Genomic DNA, 24,652 nt, shown 5'->3' with positions numbered 1-24,652 from the left:
ATTTCAGATAAAGAATAAATGTGGTTTTATTTGTTTGAGTATACCCATGTGCTATTTGCAGTAATATTTAGTAATACTAAAAAGTTTTCTGAATTTCACATTAAATTGGGCCTTCTATATTTTTATTTGTGAAAAGTAACAATCCTAGGTGAGCTGTTTCTTTCTTGAGTGTTATTGTCTCCTCCGCACCTTTCTTCTTCCTTAGAATCTCTGGCAAGTTTGAAAACACTTGTCTTCAGACTCCACTCTCTACTACCCTTCCTTGTTGAGGTTGTCGGTCATGCTCATGGTTTCTCTTGTCAGTTCACTGATCATTTCAGCACATGGTTCATTTTCTCCCTAATTATTTCCATTATTACTTCTCATGCTTCCAATATCTATATAAGAAGACACGTCAATACCCTTGCTTCTGATTTCCTTTACCTCTAATTTCAAACACATTTTCCTCCATCCCAATTCAACAGGGGAGGAGAATAGGGAGCATGGAGAGTTTTGCAGTGTTAAATAAGGTGGTCAAGGAGGCCTCACTAAAGAGATGACTTTGAGCAAACACCCTGAAGGAAGTGAGGGACCCAGCTTTGTTGACCTTTGACCAAACAAAAGTGGTCCAGGAAGAGGAAATAGTAAGTGCAAAGTCCCCAAGGTAAAAGCTTCCCAAGCTTGTTTTGGAAAGTTGCATGGGAACAGGGATCATATTATACTGGTGGTGTTATTAGTTGTGCCCAATAATATCTTACAGGAATGACTCAGTAAATATGATGATTCATAAAAGAGTAAAATAAGTTCTTGTTTAATAAACGAGAGGGGGCACCTTGATAGACATTTATTAAACATATTTGAAAATTAATTCCTGTCCTAGGAGGCCTTGCACTCAAATGACAGCCTTCAGGATTCTGAACAATAATTTGTAAACTAAAAGCACACGTTAAATAAGGAATTAATATTATGTACAAATAGAAAAGTGCATTTGAAAGGTGCAGTTTGAGGGGCACAATGAAAGTTTTATATAAGCTTATATGCAAAATATTTTCCCAAAGTTTTCACATTTCCCCCCCTCATTTTAATCAGAAGGGCTTCCAAACATTCTGGACTTAAAATAGTTTGTAAACTTTATGTTTTTTCTCCTACAGGCCCCATTTCTGTCGTTTTTTTATGACCTTTAGATTCCTTTGCTTTCAATCCAGTAAGAATCTTGAGGAATGGAGGTAAGGAAAGGTAGTGAAGACTGGGTCTCATTTTTAGCTACGTATTTATTCAACAAAGCTTTATTGGGAGCCTGTCTAGTGAGAAGAGCCAAACAGGATATATTCTTGTGTCAAGAACAAAGCTCCACACAGTAAATATTTTGTATTAGGTTGGTGCAAAAGTAATTGCGGTTTTTGCAATTATTTTTAACCTTTTAAACCGCAATTACTTATGCAGCAACCGAATATAATAGGTTTCTGTAGGACATAGGAGTGAATGAATGAATGACCAAAATTAATTGCGGAGAGTGGCTTCTCTGAGGTACCCGGAGGTTGACGCCTAGACTATCAAAGCCAAACTTCCACTTTTGCTCAATAGTTCCTGGACTATCGCACCGGGTGAGAACAAAGAGAAAATGATTAAATAAAACAACATTAAGAGCTACGTGGCACCAACGCCGCGGCTAATTCTGGCTGCATTAGGCTTCCGTAGTCTTTCCGCTTGAGTCGCTTACGTGCCCGCGGCCGGTAGTGACGTCGCGAGATTTGGAGCTCGCGGGAAAACTTGTTTTTGTGCCGGGTGTACGGCGCGCGCGGGCGCGCGGGACTTTCAAGCGTCGGACCCCGGGAACCGGAGCCGACATGAGCCTCTGGGTGGACAAATACCGGCCCTGCTCCTTGGGGCGGCTGGACTATCACAAGGAGCAGGCGGCCCAGCTGCGCAATCTGGTGAGTCGGCGGGACGGGTCGGGGCGGGGGGGGCGTGCGCGGAGCGGGGACAGCCGAGGCCCCCACCTCGCGGTTTCGCGCCCCGGGGGAAGGGTGCGTTCCCCCGCCGCCACAGAAGGTGACGGACGCTGCGGAGCAGAATAAAACCGGGAAGGGGAAAGAGTGCGGGACGGGGTTTGTGCTTGTAAACAAGGAATGGCTCACTGAGAGCTGTTATCTGAGCCAAGACTTGAGCGGAGTGAGGAAGCCCTCGGTAAAGAAGTCTGGAGAAAGAGTGGGACGGGTAGAGCGAACAGCAAGTGCGACCTCCCCGAGGCAGGCGTGTGCACAGCCTGTCCTGGGAGCCCGTGGAGGCCGGTGTAGCCGGGTAGTGGGTGGGCCTGCGGGAAGAGGGATGGGAATGGTGTGTGTGTGTGCGTGTGTGTGTGTTGCAGGTCCAGTAAATCCTACAGAGTGAGATAGGAAGCCATTGGAGGGTTTCGAGCAGATAAGGGACATCATCTGACTCACTTGTTAACAGACTTAAAATTTCAGTATCGTTGTCCTCGTTTACAAAGAGGAGGGTATTGGACTTACTAGTTTCTAAGGTCATTTCTGTCCCTAAAATAGGTCGTATTAGGTTTTCCTTGAGTTCAATTCCTGTGGAAAACAATTTCCCCCATCCTGATGCCTATTTTTATGTTGTAGTTGGTAAGTGGAGAATAGCAGTGTTTTGTGAAAAGCAAACAAGTTTGTAGGGAATGAGGGAAGAAAGGTCTTAGGGGGAAAATATCTAGTGTCTGTGGAAGCCATTTCTCCACTCCTTTTCAGGACCTAGAAGTACCGTATGTGGATGGAAGTGTTTTTGTTCAGCACTCTGGTCTCTTGTTACCCACCCTTTTGAGAATTACTGGTACTGTTTGTTCAGTACTTTTTAAAAATGACAAATGATATGAAAGGAACCCCATCCTTTAATACAGAAGTCATTGGAAAAGTTGATAGTGTTGTGAGATATGTTTCTTCCTCTTTAATTATTGTTACCGCATCTGTACTAATTTAAAATAGACCTATGACAGCTGTACACTTCTCTTATAGACAGATTGCGTTTTCTCACAATAGCTTTCACTTTGATTTTCTTAGAAATAGGATACATTTTACTTTATTGTCTATGGCCATTTTATTTTAACAGAACTTGGAATAAATATTTTGGACAAAAATTTAATGTATTGGCCTTATTTTGCTTTTAAAACTGTTTACCTGTTTACTGTTGAATCTATAACTTAATAAAACTATAAAACATTTCATTATGGTTAGATCAAAGTTTTAAAAACAAAGGCAACAAGTATTGGTGGAGCATACTATTTTCCATGCACTGTATTAGGTGAGTAGTTCCTTTCCTTGAGCCTCTTTGTCAGTGCCAGAGATAGATGAGTTGACAAAGTATTAAAATATACTAGAATAAGCACTTCTGTTAAGATACTTCGTTTTTTTCTATAACGGTTGCTCACAAAACTTTTGCTCCACAAGAATTCATACACCTGAAGCACAAACGTGTTCTCGTCACCTTTCTGGCTTTCGTGTTCCTGATTTCTCAGCCTGACTGATCATCGGAATCACACCACCTTGTACTGTGTGCAGCGCTGTCAGTGCCCTCCTTCACCCCCTGCTCTTCCCTTATAAGTGCACACAGCCTGACTTTCAGCCCCCGGTTTCCACTCTCTAAAGGCTTTCTCTTGCTGACACCCCCAAACTGACTTGAAGGCTTGGGAATTAATGCCCTCCCTCCCCCCCATCCACTTCCCCAATTGAGCTTCAATAAAGGATTGATGAGAAAGCGCATCAGACTGCAGCGCCTGCACCCCTTGAGTGGGTTAACTCTAATGGATTTTAACACTGGCTTCAAGAGTGTCCCCAGTAGGACCAAGCCCCTGGTGCTCAGAGGGGTATTTAAGTTGATAACACACTTTGCCTTCCTTTCTTTGTTTCCCTGCAAAGTTTTCCTTTACCTTCCAAGTTAACCAGGTGCACTCAGTTCTTTATCAAAAGGACTATTTGTAGAAGCCCAAACTAAGACAGGCATTATTCTCAATTATTGAATCATAATCTCATGGATGGGGTCCAGTTATCAGTCAGTCGTTTATTTTAAAAGGTTCTTTAGGAGATTCTGACAGTCAGCCAGGTTTGGGAGTTCTTGCTTTCTAGCATGTGGTGTTGTATCTTGCATGTGCTATGCTAGGCATATAATTATCTATAATTAATGCCAAGGAATAATCAACATTCCAGAGTTAATTTTAAAATCTATATGTATACTCATACACACATATTTGAAGTTTCGTAGTAGAGGTGCAAAATATTGATACTTAAAAAGTAGTTTAATTCTACCTACAACAGTTGTGTGATTAGGGAAAAATGCCTCGTCCTTTATTTTCCAGGTGCAGTGTGGTGACTTTCCTCATCTGTTAGTGTATGGACCGTCAGGTGCTGGTAAAAAGACAAGAATTATGTGTATTCTACGTGAACTTTATGGTGTTGGAGTGGAAAAATTGAGAATTGAACATCAGACCATCACAGTAAGCGTTTCACTTTGAGGCCTACTCCATATATTTATAGGGATTTTCAGTCATCATCTATGCGTACACCCTTCTCCCCCCCCCCCCACTCCTCCAGTTGCTGCCCACTGTGATTTTAAGTAAGAATTTCACAGATAATCCTGTACAGGATTGACACTTACTGATTTAGAGACCTAACTATTAAAACCAGACCAAATTCAGTTATGTTAGGAAATATTAGCAACAGACAATTTGGGGTAAAATGTAGGTGGTGAGATTCATTTCAGATTATCTAGGATATCAGTGGCTCAGTTGAAACTAGAACTCAAGTTTTTAAAGTTCTTTGTTCTGAAAGCCATAGTGGGTATGGAAAGAAAGGGAATGATTCTGAGGAAAATTTTAAATGTGGAATCAGGCAACTTGGTACAGATTCGGCAGCTGACTGACTAGGAAATGTGGCAGGAGGCTGTGGGCTACTCAGAGCGTTCCTGTGACTCGCCCTGGCTGAGCTTCCAGCCTCATACCATGTGGTGCCTCTTCCTTCTCTTCCCTTGTAGGTCATGTTTAAGATCGAGCTGGAATGTCTCCTCTCACAGTGCCCCCAACTCCATTAGAATTAATTTTTCCTTTTATAACCCAGTTTATACTTTTTGAGTACTTACTTTGTTTTGCCTTATTATAGTTGTTTATACGTCTTTTACTTTGATAAGATTGTATTTGTTTTGAAATTATGTAGGAGACATGGCATATTTATTTGCATGGCCTTCATAGCCCCTGGTATGCTGTCATGTACATATCAGACTTTGAAAATATGTGTGCTTAGTGACGGGATCGTAGGTAGTGCTGTTAATTGAATGTTTACGAGGATAAATAGATTTTAGGCTAATGTTGATTAGCTTGTGTTAAGACACATTGAGTTTGAGGTATATCTTGGTGGTATATTCTTATAAAATATGCAGGGACAAATTTAACAAGAAAGGTGTGGGATCTGTAGGAAGTAAACTAGAAAATAAATGGACAAAAAACAAGAACTGATAAAATGGAAAGATGCAGCATGTTCTCAGATGGGTGGCTGGATATTTAAGTGTCTGTTCTTCCCAAGTTACAGTATAAATTTCAATGAAATTCAGTTATAATCCAACTTGTTTTTTGATTGTATGAAATTATCTTAAAGTACATATGAAAGAATACATTTCTGAGACTAGCTAAAGTAATTATAAAAAAGATTTGTGACGTGGGACTTGAGTTAACAGGTATTAAATTATATTGTAAAGCTACGGTAGTCAATATTGTATAGGATGGGAACAGAGAATTAGATCAGTGAAATTTAACAGAGCCCAGAAATAAGACAGGATGTATATCAAATCAGTAGGGAAAGGATGGGTCAACACAATGTGCTAACATAACTAGTTATCTACCCAGAAGAAAAGAAAGTTCAATCTATATGGTACCTAGTTGATAAAGATAAATTCCAGATGAAGTAAAGATTTAAATGTTAAACACTAAATTTCTTACCATAAAATTCCTTAGACTATATAAACAGCCAGTAGGTCAAGAATACCATTTCATAGAAAACATGGAAGCTATAGAAGAAAAGAAATATATAGTTGGATATATATATCAATTTTAGAAGTTTGATAGATGATAACATACACAAAATGATTAGAAAAATGAATGGTTGTCAAAAAATGTTTGAAAGGAACGTGTTAGGGAAGAGATTTTACAAATTGGCAGTGGAAAGACTAAAAACCTGTTAGAAAATGGAATAAAAAATAGTCACAGAAGAGCAATATGAAAGGCCAGAAAACATTTGAAGATGACCTTTGTGATAGTTGAAGAGAAGCAGTGTAAGTATTACAAAGTATATATATTATACTATCATATATGTAATATACTATCGTATGTATCTTGTACTACTACTTATATATATTATAAACTCATCAACTTGGCAAAAATTGAAGGTGTGGAAAACCTACTGTAGATGGGGGATGCTGGGAAGACTTAATTGCTCGTGGGAAAAATGACTGACTAGATTTTTGTGGAAAGCAGGCTGTACACACACACACACTCACACACTTACACTCACACTCGCTAAAGATCAGAAAACATCTTAAATCTAGCAGATTCTCTATTGGGAATCTATTACATAGAAATGAGGACAGTGCATGAGACACATGTACAAGGATGTTAATTATGGAATTGAGATGGCAAAAAGCAAGACTCAAAATGCCTGTCAGGTCTGACTTAGCTTTGGGACATCCGTGTTGGAGGTTGATATGCAACTATCACCCCCTATACCAGCCTGAGAGGGACTGCCTAGATATATTGTTAAGTAGGGAAAGCAAAACACAGAGAAACATGTATGATTGTCCCTTATTTTTTTTACAAGAAACACATTCTATGTAAATATATTGAAATATGTTTGTGTTTATTTTTGTGTGTTACGGAAAAGGTGTGTAAGGACATATGCAGATTGTGTACAAAGATGATCTGCTGATAATTGGGGAGGAACTGGAGATTTCTGGAGGTAGAGGAAAAATGTAACCTCAGTAAAAACTGTGTATGACCCAGTTTATATAAGTGCATATATGTTTACCTGCACACTAAGAAAAGAATGGGGTTAATGAAGTTAAAACATTAGTGGTGGTTCTCTATAGTTTTATTTTAGTAAGCATAAATTTTGTATGTAATAAAAACAGTGAAATACAGAAAAGAGGAGAAATAGCCAATAAGTAAACGTTAAAAACATCTGTTTGCTTTGTCCACAGACTCCATCTAAAAAGAAAATTGAAATTAGCACTATTGCAAGCAATTACCACCTTGAAGTTAATCCCAGGTAAGTTGCTACTGTATAGAAATAAATGTTTTTAGAATAGTCGTGTTCAGACATTTTTTATAGAACCCTTTCTTGAAATAATATCTTGTGTGGAAACACAGTATATAAAACAGATAAAAGTGAAACTCCCCTGTGTGAAATAGCCTAGATCCTTTCCACTTTGCCTTGTCTCTCAGACCCCTCAGTCAAATAATTTTAATAGTTTTCTTGCTTTGCAGAGTTCAGTGTTTTACATGACGTACATTACATAGTAAGGTGTGTTTTTTTTTGTTTGTTTTGTTTCGTTTTAATTGACTCACTCAGAACTGATGAAGCAAGGTGTGTCTAAAAAGTTTGTAATGTCTGGAGTGAATATTTCACAAGGTGAATTTGGGGAACTACATCTTTCCCATTCCTTTGTTTCAAGTATTATTATAATCCACCAACCAACGTCTATCTTATCTATCATGAGATACTAAGATTAGGATCTTGTTGGTCAGCACGTTCACAACTCGTGCCACAGCAGGTAACCGCTTAAGTCAGATGGTGTAGAAATGATTGTACTGGGAGCAAAGTTCCGTAAGGCTTCCGGCGTTTATGGGGTCTAATAGGTTCTTGAAGGAGAACAGAGTTATACTGATCTAATAGTAGTAAATTGAGAAAGACTTGATGACTGGGAGAATAAAGAGAAAAAGAGGGTAAAGCTGATTGCTTTGCCCTCTTTTTCTCATTGTGAGTTCCTCTGTAGCAAGAATAGTCAATTAGAGATGAAGCTGATTGTGTTTCAGGTGTTTGAAATTGACATTCAGCCTAAATTAACCAGGTGACTTATGTTGGTTTGTGAGGTGCGTGACTTAAATGCTAAAGCAATAATGTGGGTATAAATGATAGACAATGGCTATAATTAACAGCTTACAGAGTTCTGACTTTGTATCTTAAACTCCCTTTGTTTATCCCAATTCCCTTGCTGAGGGCATCAGCTCCATGCTAGTGCTGGCAGCAGACTTGTCTAGGCTTGTTCTTTCTCAAACCTTTGAATTTTGATGGTGGGGAAGAGGAATGGAGATTAAATTTGTGTTTCAAAGAGTTATTTTTATATTTTGAGTAACCATAATTAAGAAATTAGCTGTAATTAGGTGTTATAGTGTGTACAGAAGTGGTAAAAGATTGGACAAACTGTTCATTACTATATAGTTAGTAAAAAGAAATAACAATAAACTTAAAAGAACATATTTGGTGTTTTCAGTGATGTTAATTAAATTGTAATTGAGTATTGGAATATTGTTAGTATTTTTAATGACCCTAAAATACTATCTCACTTTTAAAGTTTTGTGATTGTAATTAGGTGTTACTAATTTTGATTAAAATTTTAACTACTTAAAATCGTCAACATTTTTCTTAAAATAGATTAAGAATAAGGGCATAATGCATTCAAGTGATTTATTTGTGTGTGTGTGTGTGTGTGTGTGTGTGTGTGTATATTTACCATCATTTTTGTTTTGTATAGTGATGCTGGAAATAGTGACCGGGTAGTAATTCAGGAGATGTTGAAAACAGTGGCACAATCACAGCAACTTGAAACAAACTCTCAAAGAGACTTTAAAGGTATGTAATAAAAATATTTCTTTTTATTAGGTCGACTCTCAAATTGTAAGCCGTGAGTATGAGAGAAAATGTAGTGGAAAGTTGTGAATTTCATCCATTTAGCAACTATTTAATAGCCATCTGTTCTATGCCGAGCATTATGGTACTTTGGGGTGGGGAGGTGGATCTAAAAGTGAATGAGAGGCATGATCTCTGCTCATGGGAGTTTATAGTCCAGTGGGATTGAATTTTGTGCCACCCATTTATTTTAGAACTAGATGAATAATGAAAAACAACTTCATTTAAATGAGAAATTATATGATTTTAAAATAACTGTTCTTAGGGCCAAAGTTATGTCTTCATTATCAAATATTTAAACAAAAAGGAGACAAAATCAGTTATAATTTTCACCATCCAGTGATAATTATTGTAACATTTTTGTCATTACCTTCCAGTATTACTTAGTGCATATATATGCATACGTTCTTATAGAAGATTTTGTTATGATAAATATGGCAACTCTTAATGCTTTTGATATATCTTGCCTAATTCTTCATCTGAAATAGGGTATAGTTTATATTATACTACCACCAGCGGTAATGGGAATGCCCACGTCTGCTCAACGTTTGTCAGTACAGTAGATAATTATTTTTAATCCTTGTCAGTTTTAGCAGAGAAATTAAATTGTTTTTCTTTAGTAAGTGTGATAATTTTTTGTTTTGTTCATTTCTCATTATACTGTTTTGTGAATTGCTGGTGCATTTTTATCTTCCTTCCTCAGTATCTGTATTTCAAAATAAATATACATTTACTTATTTATTTTTGCTACTATAAATGGAGTTTTCTCTTATATTTGCTTTGTTTACATAGATGACAGCTATTTATGTTTATGTCTTAATTTTATATCATACTGTGTTATTAAATTCTCTTATTGTTTCTGATAGTCTTTCCATTGTTTCTTTTGGGTTTTTCAGGTACACATTCATATCTATAATATAAATAAAGAGAGTTTTCCCTCTTCCTTTCTAATTTGTATGGCTTTAAATACTTCCTCTTGTCTAATTGTGTTTGCTGGCACCTCCAATGCAGTGTTTAATAATAGTAGAGATAAAGGACCTCCTTGTAATGACTCTGAAAGGAGAGCCTTAAGGTTTCCCATATAGTCAGTTGCTGGATTTTGGCCTGAGGTATATCGATTTGATCATGGTAAGAAAGAAATCTATCAATTTCTATTTTATTGAATGTTTCTGACATGAAAGTGTGAGAAATTTTTTCAAATGCTTCTTCATCCATGAATGTGGTTTTATGATTTTTTTTTCTTAGTTCTATTATGCTTTGCATTTCTGGAGTAAACCTCACTTGGTCATGATGTGTTGATTTTTTAAATATGCTGCTGTTTTTCGTCTACCAGATTTATTTTTGTATTAGTTGTTTTGTAGTACTTTTTGTTTGGTGCAACTTTTGTCAGATTTCTGGATCAATGTCCTTGTGTCTATTTTTCCTGTTATGTTCTATTTGGATTCTGTTTCCAGAATTTCTCCTCATTGTGAAGCATTATCTTGGAAGGGCGCTTCGTTTTGTAATTTTCAGTCTATTTCTGTGTCAAAACTTACTGCAAGGTTCCATTGTGCTCAACCATGATTTGAGCCCTATAGGTGCTGTTTTCATGTTGGCCCTTGATGCTTTCCAGGGTGTTCTTGTGGGCAGTTTGGGGTTCTCCTGTCCTAACTGCTGTCAGAAACCTAGTGGATCCCAGCCACTTGCTCCCACACAGATGTTTGTTGTCATGTGCTCATATTTGGGATTCTTAGGTAAAGCTTGTCACCTAATTTTGATATAAATATTGTCCATGGTTCTTTGGTCGTGGAGTCTTTAGTTTTATCTGTTTATATGGAAGAGATTCAAATGCTACAATGCTACTACCATCATCTTCTAGAAATAATTTAATATGGAAAATACAAAGGTTGGATTCATTTTCTTCCTACATACCATGTTTCCTCGAAAATGAGACCTAGGCGGACCATCAGCTCTAATGCATCTTTTGCAGCAAAACTTAATATAAGACCTGGTATTATATTATATTACATTATATATACCGGGTCTTACACTATATTAAAAAAAGACCAGGTCTTATATTAATTTTTGCTACAAAAGTCACGTTAGAGCTGATGGTCCGACTAGGTATCATTTTTGCAGAAACACGGTATTACTCTGAAACACTTTAAGGCCAATCCTTGGTTATGGCCAGGTGGAAACTTACTGTACAAGGGACTAGATGTCTTTATGCCTCGTTGGCTACATCTGTGCCAGTTTTTTCTCCAAAGCATATTCCTTAGATTGCTAAGATTTAAGATGCTCCATAGACATGTGCTGCTGGGATAAAATATTTTTGGGAAATGCAGCACAGTACTTGTCTTGATGATTTTTAGTACATATAAATACAATGAAGGCTGAAATGAATTCTATGGCAAGGTAACCTCTTTAATTTTATGTACCCTAGAGTTCCTTACGCTTGATTACAGAATTTTTAAAACACAAATAAAATAAATTAATTCTCACTATACCTACAACTTTTGTATGTCCTTGCCAAAGGGAAAAGTAATATGTGAGGCTTGTTATTTAGGATTTCAGTCTGAAAAATGAGGAGGAAGAGAAGGAGCTATTCAAGTTAAAGTTGGTTTTGTTTCTCCTGTGTCAGTGGTTTTGTTGACGGAGGTCGACAAACTCACCAAAGATGCTCAGCATGCCCTGCGTAGGACCATGGAAAAGTATATGTCCACCTGCAGGCTCATCCTGTGCTGCAATTCCACATCCAAAGTCATACCACCTATTCGTAGTAGGTGCCTGGCGGTTCGTGTGCCCGCGCCCAGCATTGAAGATGTGAGTCAAGTTACGTGTTTGTTTTTGTAAAAACACAGTGAAGTGTATCAGTAATTCAGGAACAGTTATGGTCTGGATGCTAATCATTAATAGATGTGCAAACCAATGCATATGGTAGTAAATACCAGATACCAATATATAGAAAGTGTTCTCTTTAAATCGTCTTTTACCTTAAACAAATAGGTATTAAGAATTCTACTAAATTAGGGAAAGGCTAGTTAGTTAGTGTGTTCTACCTCAACCTGATTTAATTGTCTTTGGAGGAGGCTTGAGCATAGAAGAAAGATTTTGCAAGGGGGTGATGTGGGAATACCTACTCGCTAGGTAGGGGACCAACATTACTGTGAAACAACATAACGTGTGTAATTGTGTGTGTGTGTGTATAGGTATATTTTTCATTCTTAACAGCTACCGGTAAAAATACTAATTCTCACAATTAAGCAGCTTTCCTGTTCTAAATAGGTTTTGGGCAATTTTCTGCAAAGTAGAAATAATACGTGACATTGTATTAGTTGCAAAGTGGTAAAATACCTTTAAGTTTTACTGGTACAAATTATAGGAATAATACAGTTAAAACGATGTGTAAAGCAGGCAGGACTACCAGGTTACAACTCCTATGGGCACTATTCATGTCTCTGTCCATGCAAATAATGCCCCCTGAGTTGTGCAGAATTCAGGCCATGTGGCTCTACTAGTAGGCAGCCCTGCCCTTGCCAACGATATGGACCCTTTGTTTCCTCCTAGCTGCCCTGAGGAGGTTGGCAGGCTTGGATGTAGGACTAGGTCTTCCTCCAGGTGCTGGGCCAGCTGCTGGCTCTTCTGACAGCTAGACTAGACCCCTGCTTCCTGCTAAAGCAGCATGTGGTTAGGGTAGGATAGTGGGGGGAAAACGGGAGGTCTATGAAGAGGTTATCAACAGAAATGATCTCAGTGTACTGTTGGACAGATTGCCCACTTTGTTCATCATTTTATTTGTAGATTTGCCATGTGTTATCCACTGTGTGTAAGAAGGAAGGTCTGACGCTTCCTTCACAACTGGCTCATAGACTTGCAGAGAAGTCCTGCAGAAATCTCAGAAAAGCCTTGCTTATGTGTGAAACCTGCAGAGTGCAACAGTGAGTGGAAGGGGGCAGTTATTACAGGACACAGTTTGGGAAATAAGCATGCTTCCGTTTAATTTGTCACGTCCTCTGTTTGTCATGTAGATATCCTTTCACTGCAGATCAAGAAGTCCCTGAAACAGATTGGGAGGTGTATCTGAGGGAGACTGCCAATGCGATTGTCAGTCAGCAAACTCCACAAAGGTAACCGGTGTAAAAGATGACTGTAAAAGTTTGATCGTTGAGGTCGTGCAGATATTCAGAGTTTTGCTTAGCAGTTTTATACTAACATTTGCAATTTAGAATTATAATTAAATCTTGAATCTAAATACTAAACTTTTAAAGACAAGGTAGGATTTATTTTAGAAATTTAGTGGTTCAGAGTAGTCTGTGTGTGGTATCATAGCTTTTATTAAAGTGTTGACATGTAAATGTGGAACTTAACACATAAATTAAAACAAATTTTGGAAATTTCAGTTTTCCTTTTAGGTTCTCAGATGACTTAAAATTAATATATGACATAATGTATAACAAAATTAATATATAACATAACAGTTTTTTTTTTAACATTGAGAGGAACAATGTATAGTGTGATATGCTAGAAAGACACCAGACTATGAGTCAGACTTCTAGTTCTACTGATTTTTAGGTATGATGATAGGTTCTGTTAAGGAATAATATTTTGTGTATACCGGTATTTAGGACGTGTTTTATGGCACATTTGCTGCACCGTTGTTTCTGTTTACTTCTGTGGGTCTGTTATACAGTACTGGCCACACTGAAAGTATTTCAACCACTAATAGATTTATGACAACTTTGAGAAGAGCAGTCTGCTTTTCTCCAAATCAAGATTGACAGCTTAAAGCCCACTAGCTTTGAGACGCCTGGAGAAGGTTCCTTACTGTCAGAACTAGAAACCATCTTTAGACTTTAGAGAGAGAGGGGAGTTGATTGTTTTAGGGAACAGAACAGACTGAGTGCAACCACTAAAATGTAAGCTTTATTGGAACATAATCGTGAGAGGACTATACCATGTTCCTCCTCCTGGGTGCTATATCTGATGACTTCCAATTTTTATAAGCGAGTTTTCGAAAGGATTACAACATGTACTCTGGCTATCATATACATTAGTGGAGGTGGATAGTCAGACGTAATTGGGTACTTCATATTTCATCAAGGTTTGCTTTGAATTCCAATAATTCAGTCCTTTTAGTTGAAGTAATTAATAGTTTTCAGAAAGTGCCAAACATGATAAGTTGTCTTCAGAAAAGAAAGCTTGACTTTGGGGAAAAGTGTGCTTTCAGTTTTGTAAAATGTTGGTAATAAGTGAAGAAATTTCAGCCTTTGAAGAGAGAAAATTCAAACAAAGCATGTCTTACGAGTCTTTTACTTTCATAAAATATTTCCATGCTGAAGAGGACTTTCTTGTTTTTTTTTTCCTGAAGTTTCCTACTTTTAAGAGATTTAGGTACAGCTCTATTTACCTAATTGCAATATTTAACAATTATTAGATGTATTTTTAAGGTTTTCGTTAATTAGTGCTTTCTTTAATTCTCCTAGCTGTTGCTACTCTGTCCTCCAACTTTTCACACAGGTTTTGGCAGCTCATAAATGAACTTGTTCATGCAGAAGTGCTGCTGTTCACTGTTTAGACTAACAATTGTGGGAATTGATTCACTTTTACTGTATAACAAGGTATTTCTCAATTCCAGAAAACCTTGGGGCTAGCCAGAAATATGGAAGGCTGGTGTCATTCTGATCATTGCCACGCAGTACCAAATGACTACTTCTGATTTTTGGCCTCTTAGTCTTGCTGTAATATTTATAGTCTTGATTTTTGTTTAATTTATCTTAAAAAAGTCATAATTTTATAATATGAATAGCGCTTAATATATAGTGGATGATTATTATCCACTCTTGTACTGTTTATCGCAATTTGTGTAACAGATCTATGAGGAAAGTATTATTACTACCTTTGTAGGTAAGAAAACTGGTATTTTGGAAAATTGTTGCTTATTCGGAGACACAGTTAGTAAGAGGCAGTTCTAGAATACCATGTTTCTCTAAGAGAAGAATTTGTACTCTTAATCACTTATAACCCCCAAGAAATAATGACACAAATATAGTATATGTATAACATATTCATTTTTTAGAAACTAAATCATATTAGAAATGAACTCGGACTAAGATGAGATGCATGCGATACATATGATATAGTTAGAGCACAGTGTATAGGTAAATATATCTTGAATCAACGTTTCACAAATAAGCTGTATGCATAATTATTAAAGTACCTTCATACTATTTGTCATTTATGTCTCTTTCTTATGCTTTAATAATCAGGTTTTATTTTTGAGGCATACTACCATGTCCCAGAGGGATCAAGAGCTTTGGAGTCAGACTTGAATTAAAGTGATGCCTCAACTACATGAGTTTTGTGATGGAAGCTTAAACTCTCAGAACTCCAAGTTCTTTTCAGTAAAAGGGAGTGGTGGTATTAGGAATAGTGGACTGCAGTGAACCTGGTACAGAGTAAGGTGTCAGAGAAATGCCTTGTCAGACATAGGAAGGGTGTGGACTTTGGAGTAAGACAGATCTGTGCTTAGCTCATGGCTCTGCTGTGGTCAGCTTTGTCAGGTCACAAACTACCCGAACCTCAGTTTTTTCACCTAAAACAATGTAGATAATACCCACTTAGACCTGGTGTGAGGACTAGGTGTTAAATTCTTTGTTACAGTGTCTTTCACACAGTAGGTATTCAAAAAAATGCAAGTTGTGCTTTGCTTTGCTTTTCTTTTTTTTAAATTTTAGTTAAGCTTTATTGTGGCATAGCTTCATACTCCTGAATTCCCAGGAAAGGGGTTTGAACTGCTTTTAAGAAATCTTTCATAAATCACGTCCCTGATTAATCTGAAGGAGGGAACATCTGTGACATTGTTTTAGTAAAGATTCAGAACAGTTTTTTTTTTTCCCCTTTAGGGTAGGTAAGAGTGTGTGTGTGTGTGTGTGTGTGTGTGTGTGAGTGTAGAGAGAGAGAGAGAAAGGTGTATTTAGAATTTTGTCACTTTTTTTCTTACTGTTTTAAAATGTCTTATGTATTTCCCTCCTTCACCCTTTTTCCTCCCAAAAATATATGAGAAGGGTCTAGAGCAGGGGTGTCAAAACTGCAGCCTGCGGGCCAACTGTGGTCCGCAGTCCATTGTTAATTGGCCTGCAGCAAATTCCAAAAATATATTTAGTTTACATAAATAAACTAGGTGAGGCAATATGTACTTCACCTCGAGTGAGTGGCCCGGCTGTTTGTGTATTTTATCGTATATGGCCCTTAGTAAAAAACGTTTAAAAAAGTTTTGACACCCCTGGTCTAGAGTTAAGCGCTCAGAGGTGGGAATGTTCATATTCACTTAGATAGCCTGGTTCTATGCTTTCCTAGAACCTCTTGTGCTTTCCCTTTATGACGGGAAAGCTTTGTTTCCTTGCCGTTCTGCTTTTTCTCTTTGCACTCTAGGCAGTAGCGTTATATTACATATAATCCTTATATTCTTTTGTCACTTGCATAATTGAGCAGTGATCTTTAATCTTTTCATGACTCTTTTCTAGATGTCCTAGGTATCATCTATTGGGGAAAAAAATAAACACCGTATTTTGCCATGTATAATGTGCTCCCAGGTATAATGCACACACATGATTTTTGGCCCAAACTTGCAGGGAAACTGAATAAGTACCACCTACGTATAATATGCATCCTTATTTCTCCGTCACAAATTGGGGCAAAAAAGTGCACATTATACACGGCAAAATACGGTATTACTTGATGTGTCATTCAAGTATGTTAAAATTCATGATGTGAAATAAACTCAACCTCTTTTGTAAAGTTCTTAAATTTTATCTGGTACTTTCATGGTATTTTGATATAACTAATTGCCCTGAATACAAATGTTGTCTAACTTCAAAAGAATTCTAAAAATTTTCTTTCAGAAAAATAAACTGAAATTAGGAAAAGATTCTATATGTGTAACCTAAGTGTGATAGGCCATTTGCAAAAATGTCAGTATTGTTAATTTATAAAGTGAAACAGCACAGTAGGTACTTGGAAAAAGTACCTCTTATTTTTATCACAAAATATTATTTTGTTTTATATAGGCTTCTTGAAGTTCGTGGAAGACTCTATGAGCTTTTAACTCACTGTATTCCTCCTGAAATAATAATGAAGGTAACCTGATTTCAGATCTTAACTGTTTATAAAGCATAAAATTTGGACTTTGAGTGGGTGATCATAGATAGGGCGTTTGTAGTGCTAACATAATCTGTTACCTCTTCTATCCAGTTCGCTAATTCAGGGATATTCATTGAGCCTCTGCTGTGTGATAGGCACCCTTTGGGGAATGTTGAAGACAGGAGAGGGCCTGCCTTCAGAGAAGTTACATTTTAGTGCGATAAAATCAGAAACAAGTAAAGAAGCAAGAGGATTTCAGAATGCTATGTGTTACAAAGGAAGTAACAAAGTGAAATGATAATAAAGGAGGGCAGGGCTACAGAAGGTCAGCAGGAAGGTATGTTTAAGCTGAGACTTGGAAGAGTAAAAGAAGGGAACCATGTAAATGGCTGGAACAAGTATATCAGTTCGCGAGGTTCAGGGCACATGGGGATGAGGTTGAAGAAGTAGGCAGAGTCTGGACTGTGTGGGATATTAGAAGCACAGCCTTAGAGTTGGACTGGCAGCTGCCTAGCTGGATTGATTGACTGTTAGATGTTAGGAAATGCAGAGGTTTTTTGTTTGTATTTATTAAAATTACATGAAAATACATGAAAAAATTCAAATGATCCCAAATATCCAAAAAAGAAAAAAATGAAGGTTTGCCCTTCCGTTTCCATAAGGATAACCAGTTTTAACAAACCTCTGTGCTGTTCACATAAAAATAAGCATGTCTGTGTGCGTTGTGTGTGTTCTTCACTGTGTTTTCATTCAACCTTGTAGCATGATGTTACATGACAGTACAGATTTACCTTACTCATTTTATGGTTAAATGGGATTTCGTTGTATAACTACATCACAGTTTTTCAAATGTGACCCCTATTGGTGGAGCTTTAGGTTGTCTATGGATTATTATTATTAATGTTGTAATAAGCATCTTTGTACTTGTATCTTTGCAACCTTGAACATTTAAATGTTTGGAATTTGGAATATGGTATATAATTACCACATTTTACATTAAAGAAAAGGTACATAATTTTTTGCTTTTGGATAAAGACTACCAGACCATATAAAAGAATTAAAAGATTTCACAAATTAAAATACCATTTAACTTAAGATTTCTTTTTTGAATGAGAGAAATAAAGTTCATTCAGCTAATATCTTTTTCATTAATTAATTTATTAATTACTAGTTATCTTTCTTCAGGGTCTTCTCTCAGAACTTTTACATAATTGTGATGGACAACTGAAAGGAGAAGTAGCCCAGATGGCAGCTTACTATGAACATCGTCTACAGCTGGGTAGCAAAGCCATTTATCACTTGGAAGCATTTGTGGCCAAATTTATGGCCCTTTATAAGAAGTTTATGGAAGATGGATTGGAAGGCATGATGTTCTGACATCTATTCTTAATTCTTCCTAGTATTTCTCAGTATCAGCATTTATGTTCAGTTTATATTGGAAGAGCTGCAGGTAAAATAAACTACTTAATCATGTCCTAGTTGTGTTTTTGTAACAATTTCTCTGTGTACTGTTCATCATTATCCTCTAAGTTAAATTATTGCTCCTATATTACTGAAATATATTTAAAGAACACCACTAGAAACTAGGGTCCAGGAACATGATTTTAATTTATTTTGAAAATTAGTTATCTATGCAATGCTGAGCTTCCCATTTTCCAATTAATCTCTCACGCGCTGATGGAAATTTACACATAAAAAAACCCAAAGATTATTTTCTACCCTCCAGATGGCCATTTTTGACCACAGGTACATAATTTGCTTGGCAGATTATTACCTTTAGTCATATTTTCCCTCAATCAAGAATTATATTTTTGTAAGAAATATAAGAATTACTTTTGAAACATAATATGGGTATGGAAAGAGTTGCAGGTACCATTTCTATTGAGACTGCAAAAATCCAGCTTTTATTTCAGTGATTCAGATGTGGTATTAGGTTGGCTGGTAAAAAATAAGCATGTTTTCATTAAGTGTTTGAGACTCCTGAAGAATGTGCATCATATAGTTCTGAAACAAAGGTATGTTACTGTAGAAATTACTTTTTAAACAAGTGTACTATTGTTTCATTGATCTTGTCCTTTGGAACTTTTCTTATTCCGAAATTTGGTTCTTGGAACAAAGGGTTTGCTTGACAAGTATATATGACAGATGGGCTCTGGACAGTTTCTTTAATTTTGGGCAACAAAACCAGGACTCAAAATCTACACCAATAAGGTGAAATAAAAGGTTTTAAGTTTAAACAAGTTAAATATTGGGGAAAACTCTTGTAGCATTTTGTGATAAACAATCAGGAAATGTTTAATTGACAGACACAGCTACACACACAAACACACACACAAGCCTAACACAGTATTAGCCTTATGGGAAACTTCAGGTTGAGAGATGATGATTGCTCTTTTTTTCTTTTTTGATATTAGGCCAACTGGTGGGCTGGCTAAGTACTGGGAGCGCCCCCATGTTAGGAGGGATATTAATATTGATAATACATCAGTGAACATGGGAGTGTTGATATCTCTTTGATATCCTGTTTTCATTTCCTTTGTTTTTATACCCAGAAGTAGTATCACTGGATCTTATGGTAGTTCTGTTTTTAATTATTTGAGGAATGACCATATTGTTTCCCATAGTACCAATTTATATTCCCAGCAGCAATGACAAGGTTTTCTCTTTTCTCCATGTCTTTGCCAGCACTTACCTCTTGTCTTTTTTTTTTTTTTTAAGATTTTGTTAGGGAAAGGGAACAAGACTTTATTGGGGAACAGTGTATACTTCCAGGCCTTTTTTCCAAGTCAAGTTGCTGTCCTTTCAATCTTACTTGTGGCGGGTGCTGTTCAGCTTCAAGTTGTTGTCCTTTCAGTATTAGTTGTGGAAGGCACAGCTTAGCTGCAGGTCCAGCTGCCATTTTCTAGTTGCAGGAGGCACAGCCCACCATCCCTTGCGGGAGTCGAACCGGCAACCTTGTGGTTGAGAAGGATGCATTCCAACCAACTGAGCCATCTGGGAGCTCAGCGGCAGCTCAGCTCAAGGTGCCATGATCTCAGTTGCACGGGGCACTGTCCACCATCCCTTGCGGGAGTCGAGGAATCGAACTGGCAACCTTGTGGTTGAGAGCCCACTGGCCCATGTGGGAATCGAACCGGTAGCCTTCAGAGCTAGGAGCATGGAGCATGGAGCTCTAACCTCCTGAGCCACTGGGCCAGCCCTCTTGTCTTTTTTTAATAGCCATTCTAATAGGTGTAAGGTGATATCTCAGTGTGGTTTTGAGTTGCATTTCCCTAGTGATGAGTGTTGTTGAGGTTTTTTTTTATGTAACTTGGCCATTTGTGTCTTGGAAAAGTGTCTATTCAGTTCCTCTGCCCATTTTTCAATCAGATTGTTTTCTTGCTGTTGAGTTGTATGCATTCTTTATTTTGGATATTAACTCCTTAGCAGACCTGATGTGCAACTGTTTTCTCGTTTAGTAGGATGCCTTTTCATTCTGTTGATAGTTTCCTTTCCTCTGCAGAGCTTTTTAATTTGATGTCATTCCACTTTTTTATTTTTGCTTTTGTTGCCTTTGCTTTTGGTGTCAAATCCAAAAAAAGTCATCACCAAGACCGATGTCAAGTAGTATACCTTCTATCCTCCTATATTATTTCTAGGATTTTTATGGCTTCTTATATTTAAGTCTTTAGTCCATTTTGTGTTAATATTTGTGCATGGTGTGAGATAGTGGTCCAGTTTCATTCTTTTGCATGTAGCTGTCCAGTTTTCCCAACACGATGTATTGAGAAGATTGTCCATTCCCAATTGTATGTTCTTGGCTCCTTTGTCATAAATTAATTGACTATACATATGTAGGTGTATTTCTGAGCTCTCTATTCTGTCCCACTGATCTGTGTCTCTGTTTTTATGCCAATACCATATTGTTTGCGTTACTGTAGCTTTGTAATATAGCTTGAAATCAGAGCACATTATGCCTTCAGCTTTGTTCTTTAGTAAGATTCTTTGGCTATTGTGGTTCCATACAAATTTTGTGGTTCCATACAAATTTTAGGATTGTATTTTTTTTTCTATTTTTATCGAAAATATTGTTTGAAATTTGATAAGGATTGCATTGAATCTATAGATGGCTTTGGCTAGTATGGTCATTTTTAACAATATTATTCCATTCCGTAAATATGGAATATCTTTCTATTTATTTGTGTCCTTTTTAGTTTTAATTCATCAGTCTTAAAGTTTTCAGTGTGCAGATCTTTTACCTACTTAGTTAATTTCTTCCTAAGTATTTTATTGTTTTTGATGCTACTGTGAATGAGACTTTTCTTTCTCTTTCAGATATTTCATTGTAAATATAGGAATGCAACTGATTTCTGCATAATTAGTTTGTATTCTGCAACTTAACTGAATTTGTTGATTAGATCTAGGTTATTTGGTGGAGACTTTAGGTTTCATATATGTAACATCATGTCATCGTCAAGCAAAGACAGTTTCTTTTCCAATTTGGATGCTTTTTTTTTTTTTTTTTTTTTGCTTTTTTTCTTGCCTGATTGTTATGGCTAGGATTTCCAGTGCTGTGTTGAATAGGAGTGGTGAGAATGGGCACCCTAAGCTTAGGCTAAAGCTTTCCTAAACTTGCAGTAAAGCTTTCAGCATTTCACCATTGAGTATGACATTATCTGTGGGCTTGTCATATATGGCCTTTATTATGTTGAGGTACATGCCCTCTATACCTAGTTTGTTGAGCAAGTTTATCATGAATGGATGTTGAATTTTGTCACTTGCTTTCTCTGCATCTGTTGGTGATGATCTGATCCTATGATTTATATCGTTCATTTTGTTAATGTGTATCACATTGATTTGCATATGTTGAGCCATCCTTACAACCAGGGAGAAATCTCACTGATTATGGTGTGTGATCCCTTTAGTGTTCTGTTGAATTCTGTTTGTTAATATTTTGTTGAGAATTGTATCTGAATTCATCAGGGTTGTTGGTCTGTAGCTTCTTGTATTGTCCTTGTCTGGTTTTGGTATCAGAGTAATGCTGGCCTCATAAAATGAGTTTGGAAGTGTTCCCTCCTTTTCAATTCTGTGGAAGAGTTTTAACAGGATCGGTGTTAATTTTTTTAAATGTTTGGTAGATTTCACCAGTGAAACCATCTGGTCTTAGGATTTTCTTTGTTGGGATTTTTTTGATTACCAATTCAATTTCCTTTCTCATTATTGGCCTGTTTAGATTTTCTATTTATTTTTTATTCAGTCTTGGTAACTTACATGTTTCTAGGATATCTTCTAATTTATCCAATATTTTGGTGTGTAATTGTACATAGTAGTTTTGTGTTCCTTTGTATTTCTTTGGTATCAGTTGTAATGTCTCCTTTCATTTATGATTTTGAGTGTTCTGTTTACTTTGTTAGTCTCACTAAAGGTTTGTCGAGTTTTTAAAAAAACAGCTCTTAATTTCAGTGACCTTTTCTATTGTGTTTCTGATCTCTATTTCATTTATTTCTGCTCTGATCTTTGTTATAACCTTCCTTCTGCTATCTTTGGGTTTAGTTTGTTACTGCTCTAGTTTCTTGAGGTGTAAAGTTAGGTTGTTTATTTGAGATCTTTCTTTTGTCTTAATGTGTTTATTGCTATAAACTTCCTTCTTAGAACTGCTTTTGCAGCATTCCATTGGTTTTGGTATGGTGTGTTTCCATTTTTATTTGTTTCAAGATATTTTTAAATTTATTCTTTGACTCATTGGTTGTTCAGGAATATGTTTACTTTTCACATATTTCTGAGTTTTCTAGCTTTCCTCCTGTTGCTGATTTCTAGTTTTGTACCATTGTGGTCGGGAAAGATACTTGGTATGATTTCCATTTTCTTAAATTGGCTAAGAGGTTGTGACCGATATCATAGGATCTATTCTAGAGAATGTTTTATGTGCCAATGAAAAGAATGTGTATTCTGCTGTTGGATGGAATGTTCTTATATGTCTCTCAGTTGCATTTGATGTGAAGTATGATTTAAGTCCAACATTTCCTTGGTGATTTTCTACCTGGATGATCTATCCATTGTTGAAAGTGTGATATTGAAGTCCCCTGCAATTATTGTATTGTCTATTTCTTTCTTTAGATCTGTTAGCATTTGCTTAATGTATTTAATTGTCTCGATGTTGGGTGTGTGTGTGTGTGTGTGTGTGTGTGTGTGTGTGTGTGTGTGTATATAAATATATATAGACACAACAATCATATATATATGTGTGTGTATATATATGTGTATATATATATATATATATACACTTACGATTGTTGTGTCTTGATGAATTGACCCCTTTGTTATTATATAATGATCTTTATCTCTTCTTACAGCTTTTGAATTAAAAACTATTTTGTTTGATATAATTATAGCTACTCCTACTCTTTCCTGGATTCCATTTACATGGATATATTTTTCTGTCCATCCACTTTCAGTCTGTGTGTCCTTAAAGTTGAAATGGTCTCTAGTATATAGTTGGGTCTCGTTTTTTTATTCATCCGGCCACTCTGCCTTTTGAGTAGAGAATTCAGTCCATTTACATTTACAGTAATTACTGACAGGTAAGGACTTAACTAATATCTTCTTACTGTTTTGTGACTGTTTTAAAAGTTCCTCTCCTGCCCTTCCTTTGTGAATTGTGTATTTGGCCCATTAGCATATCCCACAGCTTTCTCACAGGCATTTCTGTCTATGGATGGATGCTGAATTTTGTTGCTGGGGGCCAGGGTGACAAAACAAGAGATATCTTAAGTTGCCATTATGTTGATGTTACTCCCCTTTGATTTTGTTTTTATAATATAAATGGAAATTTGTTCTTAAGATTTGAAATTGTACAACATACATCACAAGAAAAACTCTTGCTGTGGTTTTACTTAAGTCTGTTTTATACTCTGAGTTATAGCAGAACTGAGTGATAGAAATTTAAATGTTACTTCCAATTATAGCACTCCAAATCACAAAACACATTCTTACAAAATGAAAAAAAAAAATCAAGCGGTTTTCCTTGTATGGAGTTCTCAAGAAAAACATCATTACATATTTTTTAAATTGATGAACTAAATTTCACTAGCGATTTATTTCTGGTTTCTTTCCTGTTTACAGTTCCTATGGAAATTTGGAACATTATGATGAGATTTTTTTTTTCATCAATTTTATCATGGTGTGCAAGAATTACAATAAATCACTTTCCTCTTGGTAGCTTTATAAAAATAATGGTGCCTACAAACCTAGCTCATGTCTAAATTACAGCCTAATGCTGGTTACAAACACTATATGGTACCTTTGTGGCTTGTTACTGTCTGTGCTTGTTGCAGCTTTTTTGATTAGCTGATTGAATACTGAAGTTACCATCTCTAGTGTAGCAGCATAAGAAACTTCCCTGAAGAGTAGCTCTGCAAACTAATCATGGTAGGCATGGAAAGAACTTCATACAGCCTTTCCAGAGTGACATTAAGTACCTTTATGTGGCACTGTGCTTGTTTTTTTCACAGGCATTCTCTCATTTAACAATCTTTGCGCTAGGCATTATTATGCTGTTTTGCAGATGACAAAACTGGATCCAGGTAGCTGAGTATAGGCTCCACTCTAAGAAATTCACAGCTGCCAACCAAGAAATA

General features: G+C 36.6%; 1 protein-coding gene across 1 annotated transcript; it reads left to right on the top strand.

Annotated features, from left to right (window-relative positions):
* Positions 1–1,707: 1,707 nt before the first annotated feature.
* RFC3 (replication factor C subunit 3) lies at positions 1,708–18,509 on the top strand. Its single transcript, XM_019736613.2, has 9 exons — positions 1,708–1,913; positions 4,325–4,462; positions 7,210–7,277; positions 8,764–8,861; positions 11,539–11,720; positions 12,699–12,835; positions 12,926–13,024; positions 16,964–17,033; positions 18,222–18,509. The coding sequence occupies exons 1-9, from the start codon at positions 1,827–1,829 to the stop codon at positions 18,411–18,413; spliced, it is 1,071 nt and encodes a 356-aa protein (XP_019592172.1). The 5' UTR covers positions 1,708–1,826; the 3' UTR covers positions 18,414–18,509.
* Positions 18,510–24,652: the final 6,143 nt, after the last annotated feature.

The sequence above is a fragment of the Rhinolophus sinicus genome, linkage group LG04 (assembly GCF_036562045.2).
Source record: "Rhinolophus sinicus isolate RSC01 linkage group LG04, ASM3656204v1, whole genome shotgun sequence".
Lineage (NCBI taxonomy): Eukaryota > Metazoa > Chordata > Mammalia > Chiroptera > Rhinolophidae > Rhinolophus > Rhinolophus sinicus.
This window is presented reverse-complemented; position numbering and strand designations above follow the sequence as displayed.

Bases quoted from the DNA above. Each gene is read 5' to 3' on its own strand.
- RFC3 (XM_019736613.2), top strand. From the start codon at position 1,827: ATGAGCCTCTGGGTGGACAAATACCGGCCCTGCTCCTTGGGGCGGCTG. The intron at 12,836-12,925 runs GTGAGTGGAAGG...TTTGTCATGTAG, and splicing joins GAAACCTGCAGAGTGCAACA to ATATCCTTTCACTGCAGATC. The intron at 13,025-16,963 runs GTAACCGGTGTA...TGTTTTATATAG, and splicing joins AGTCAGCAAACTCCACAAAG to GCTTCTTGAAGTTCGTGGAA.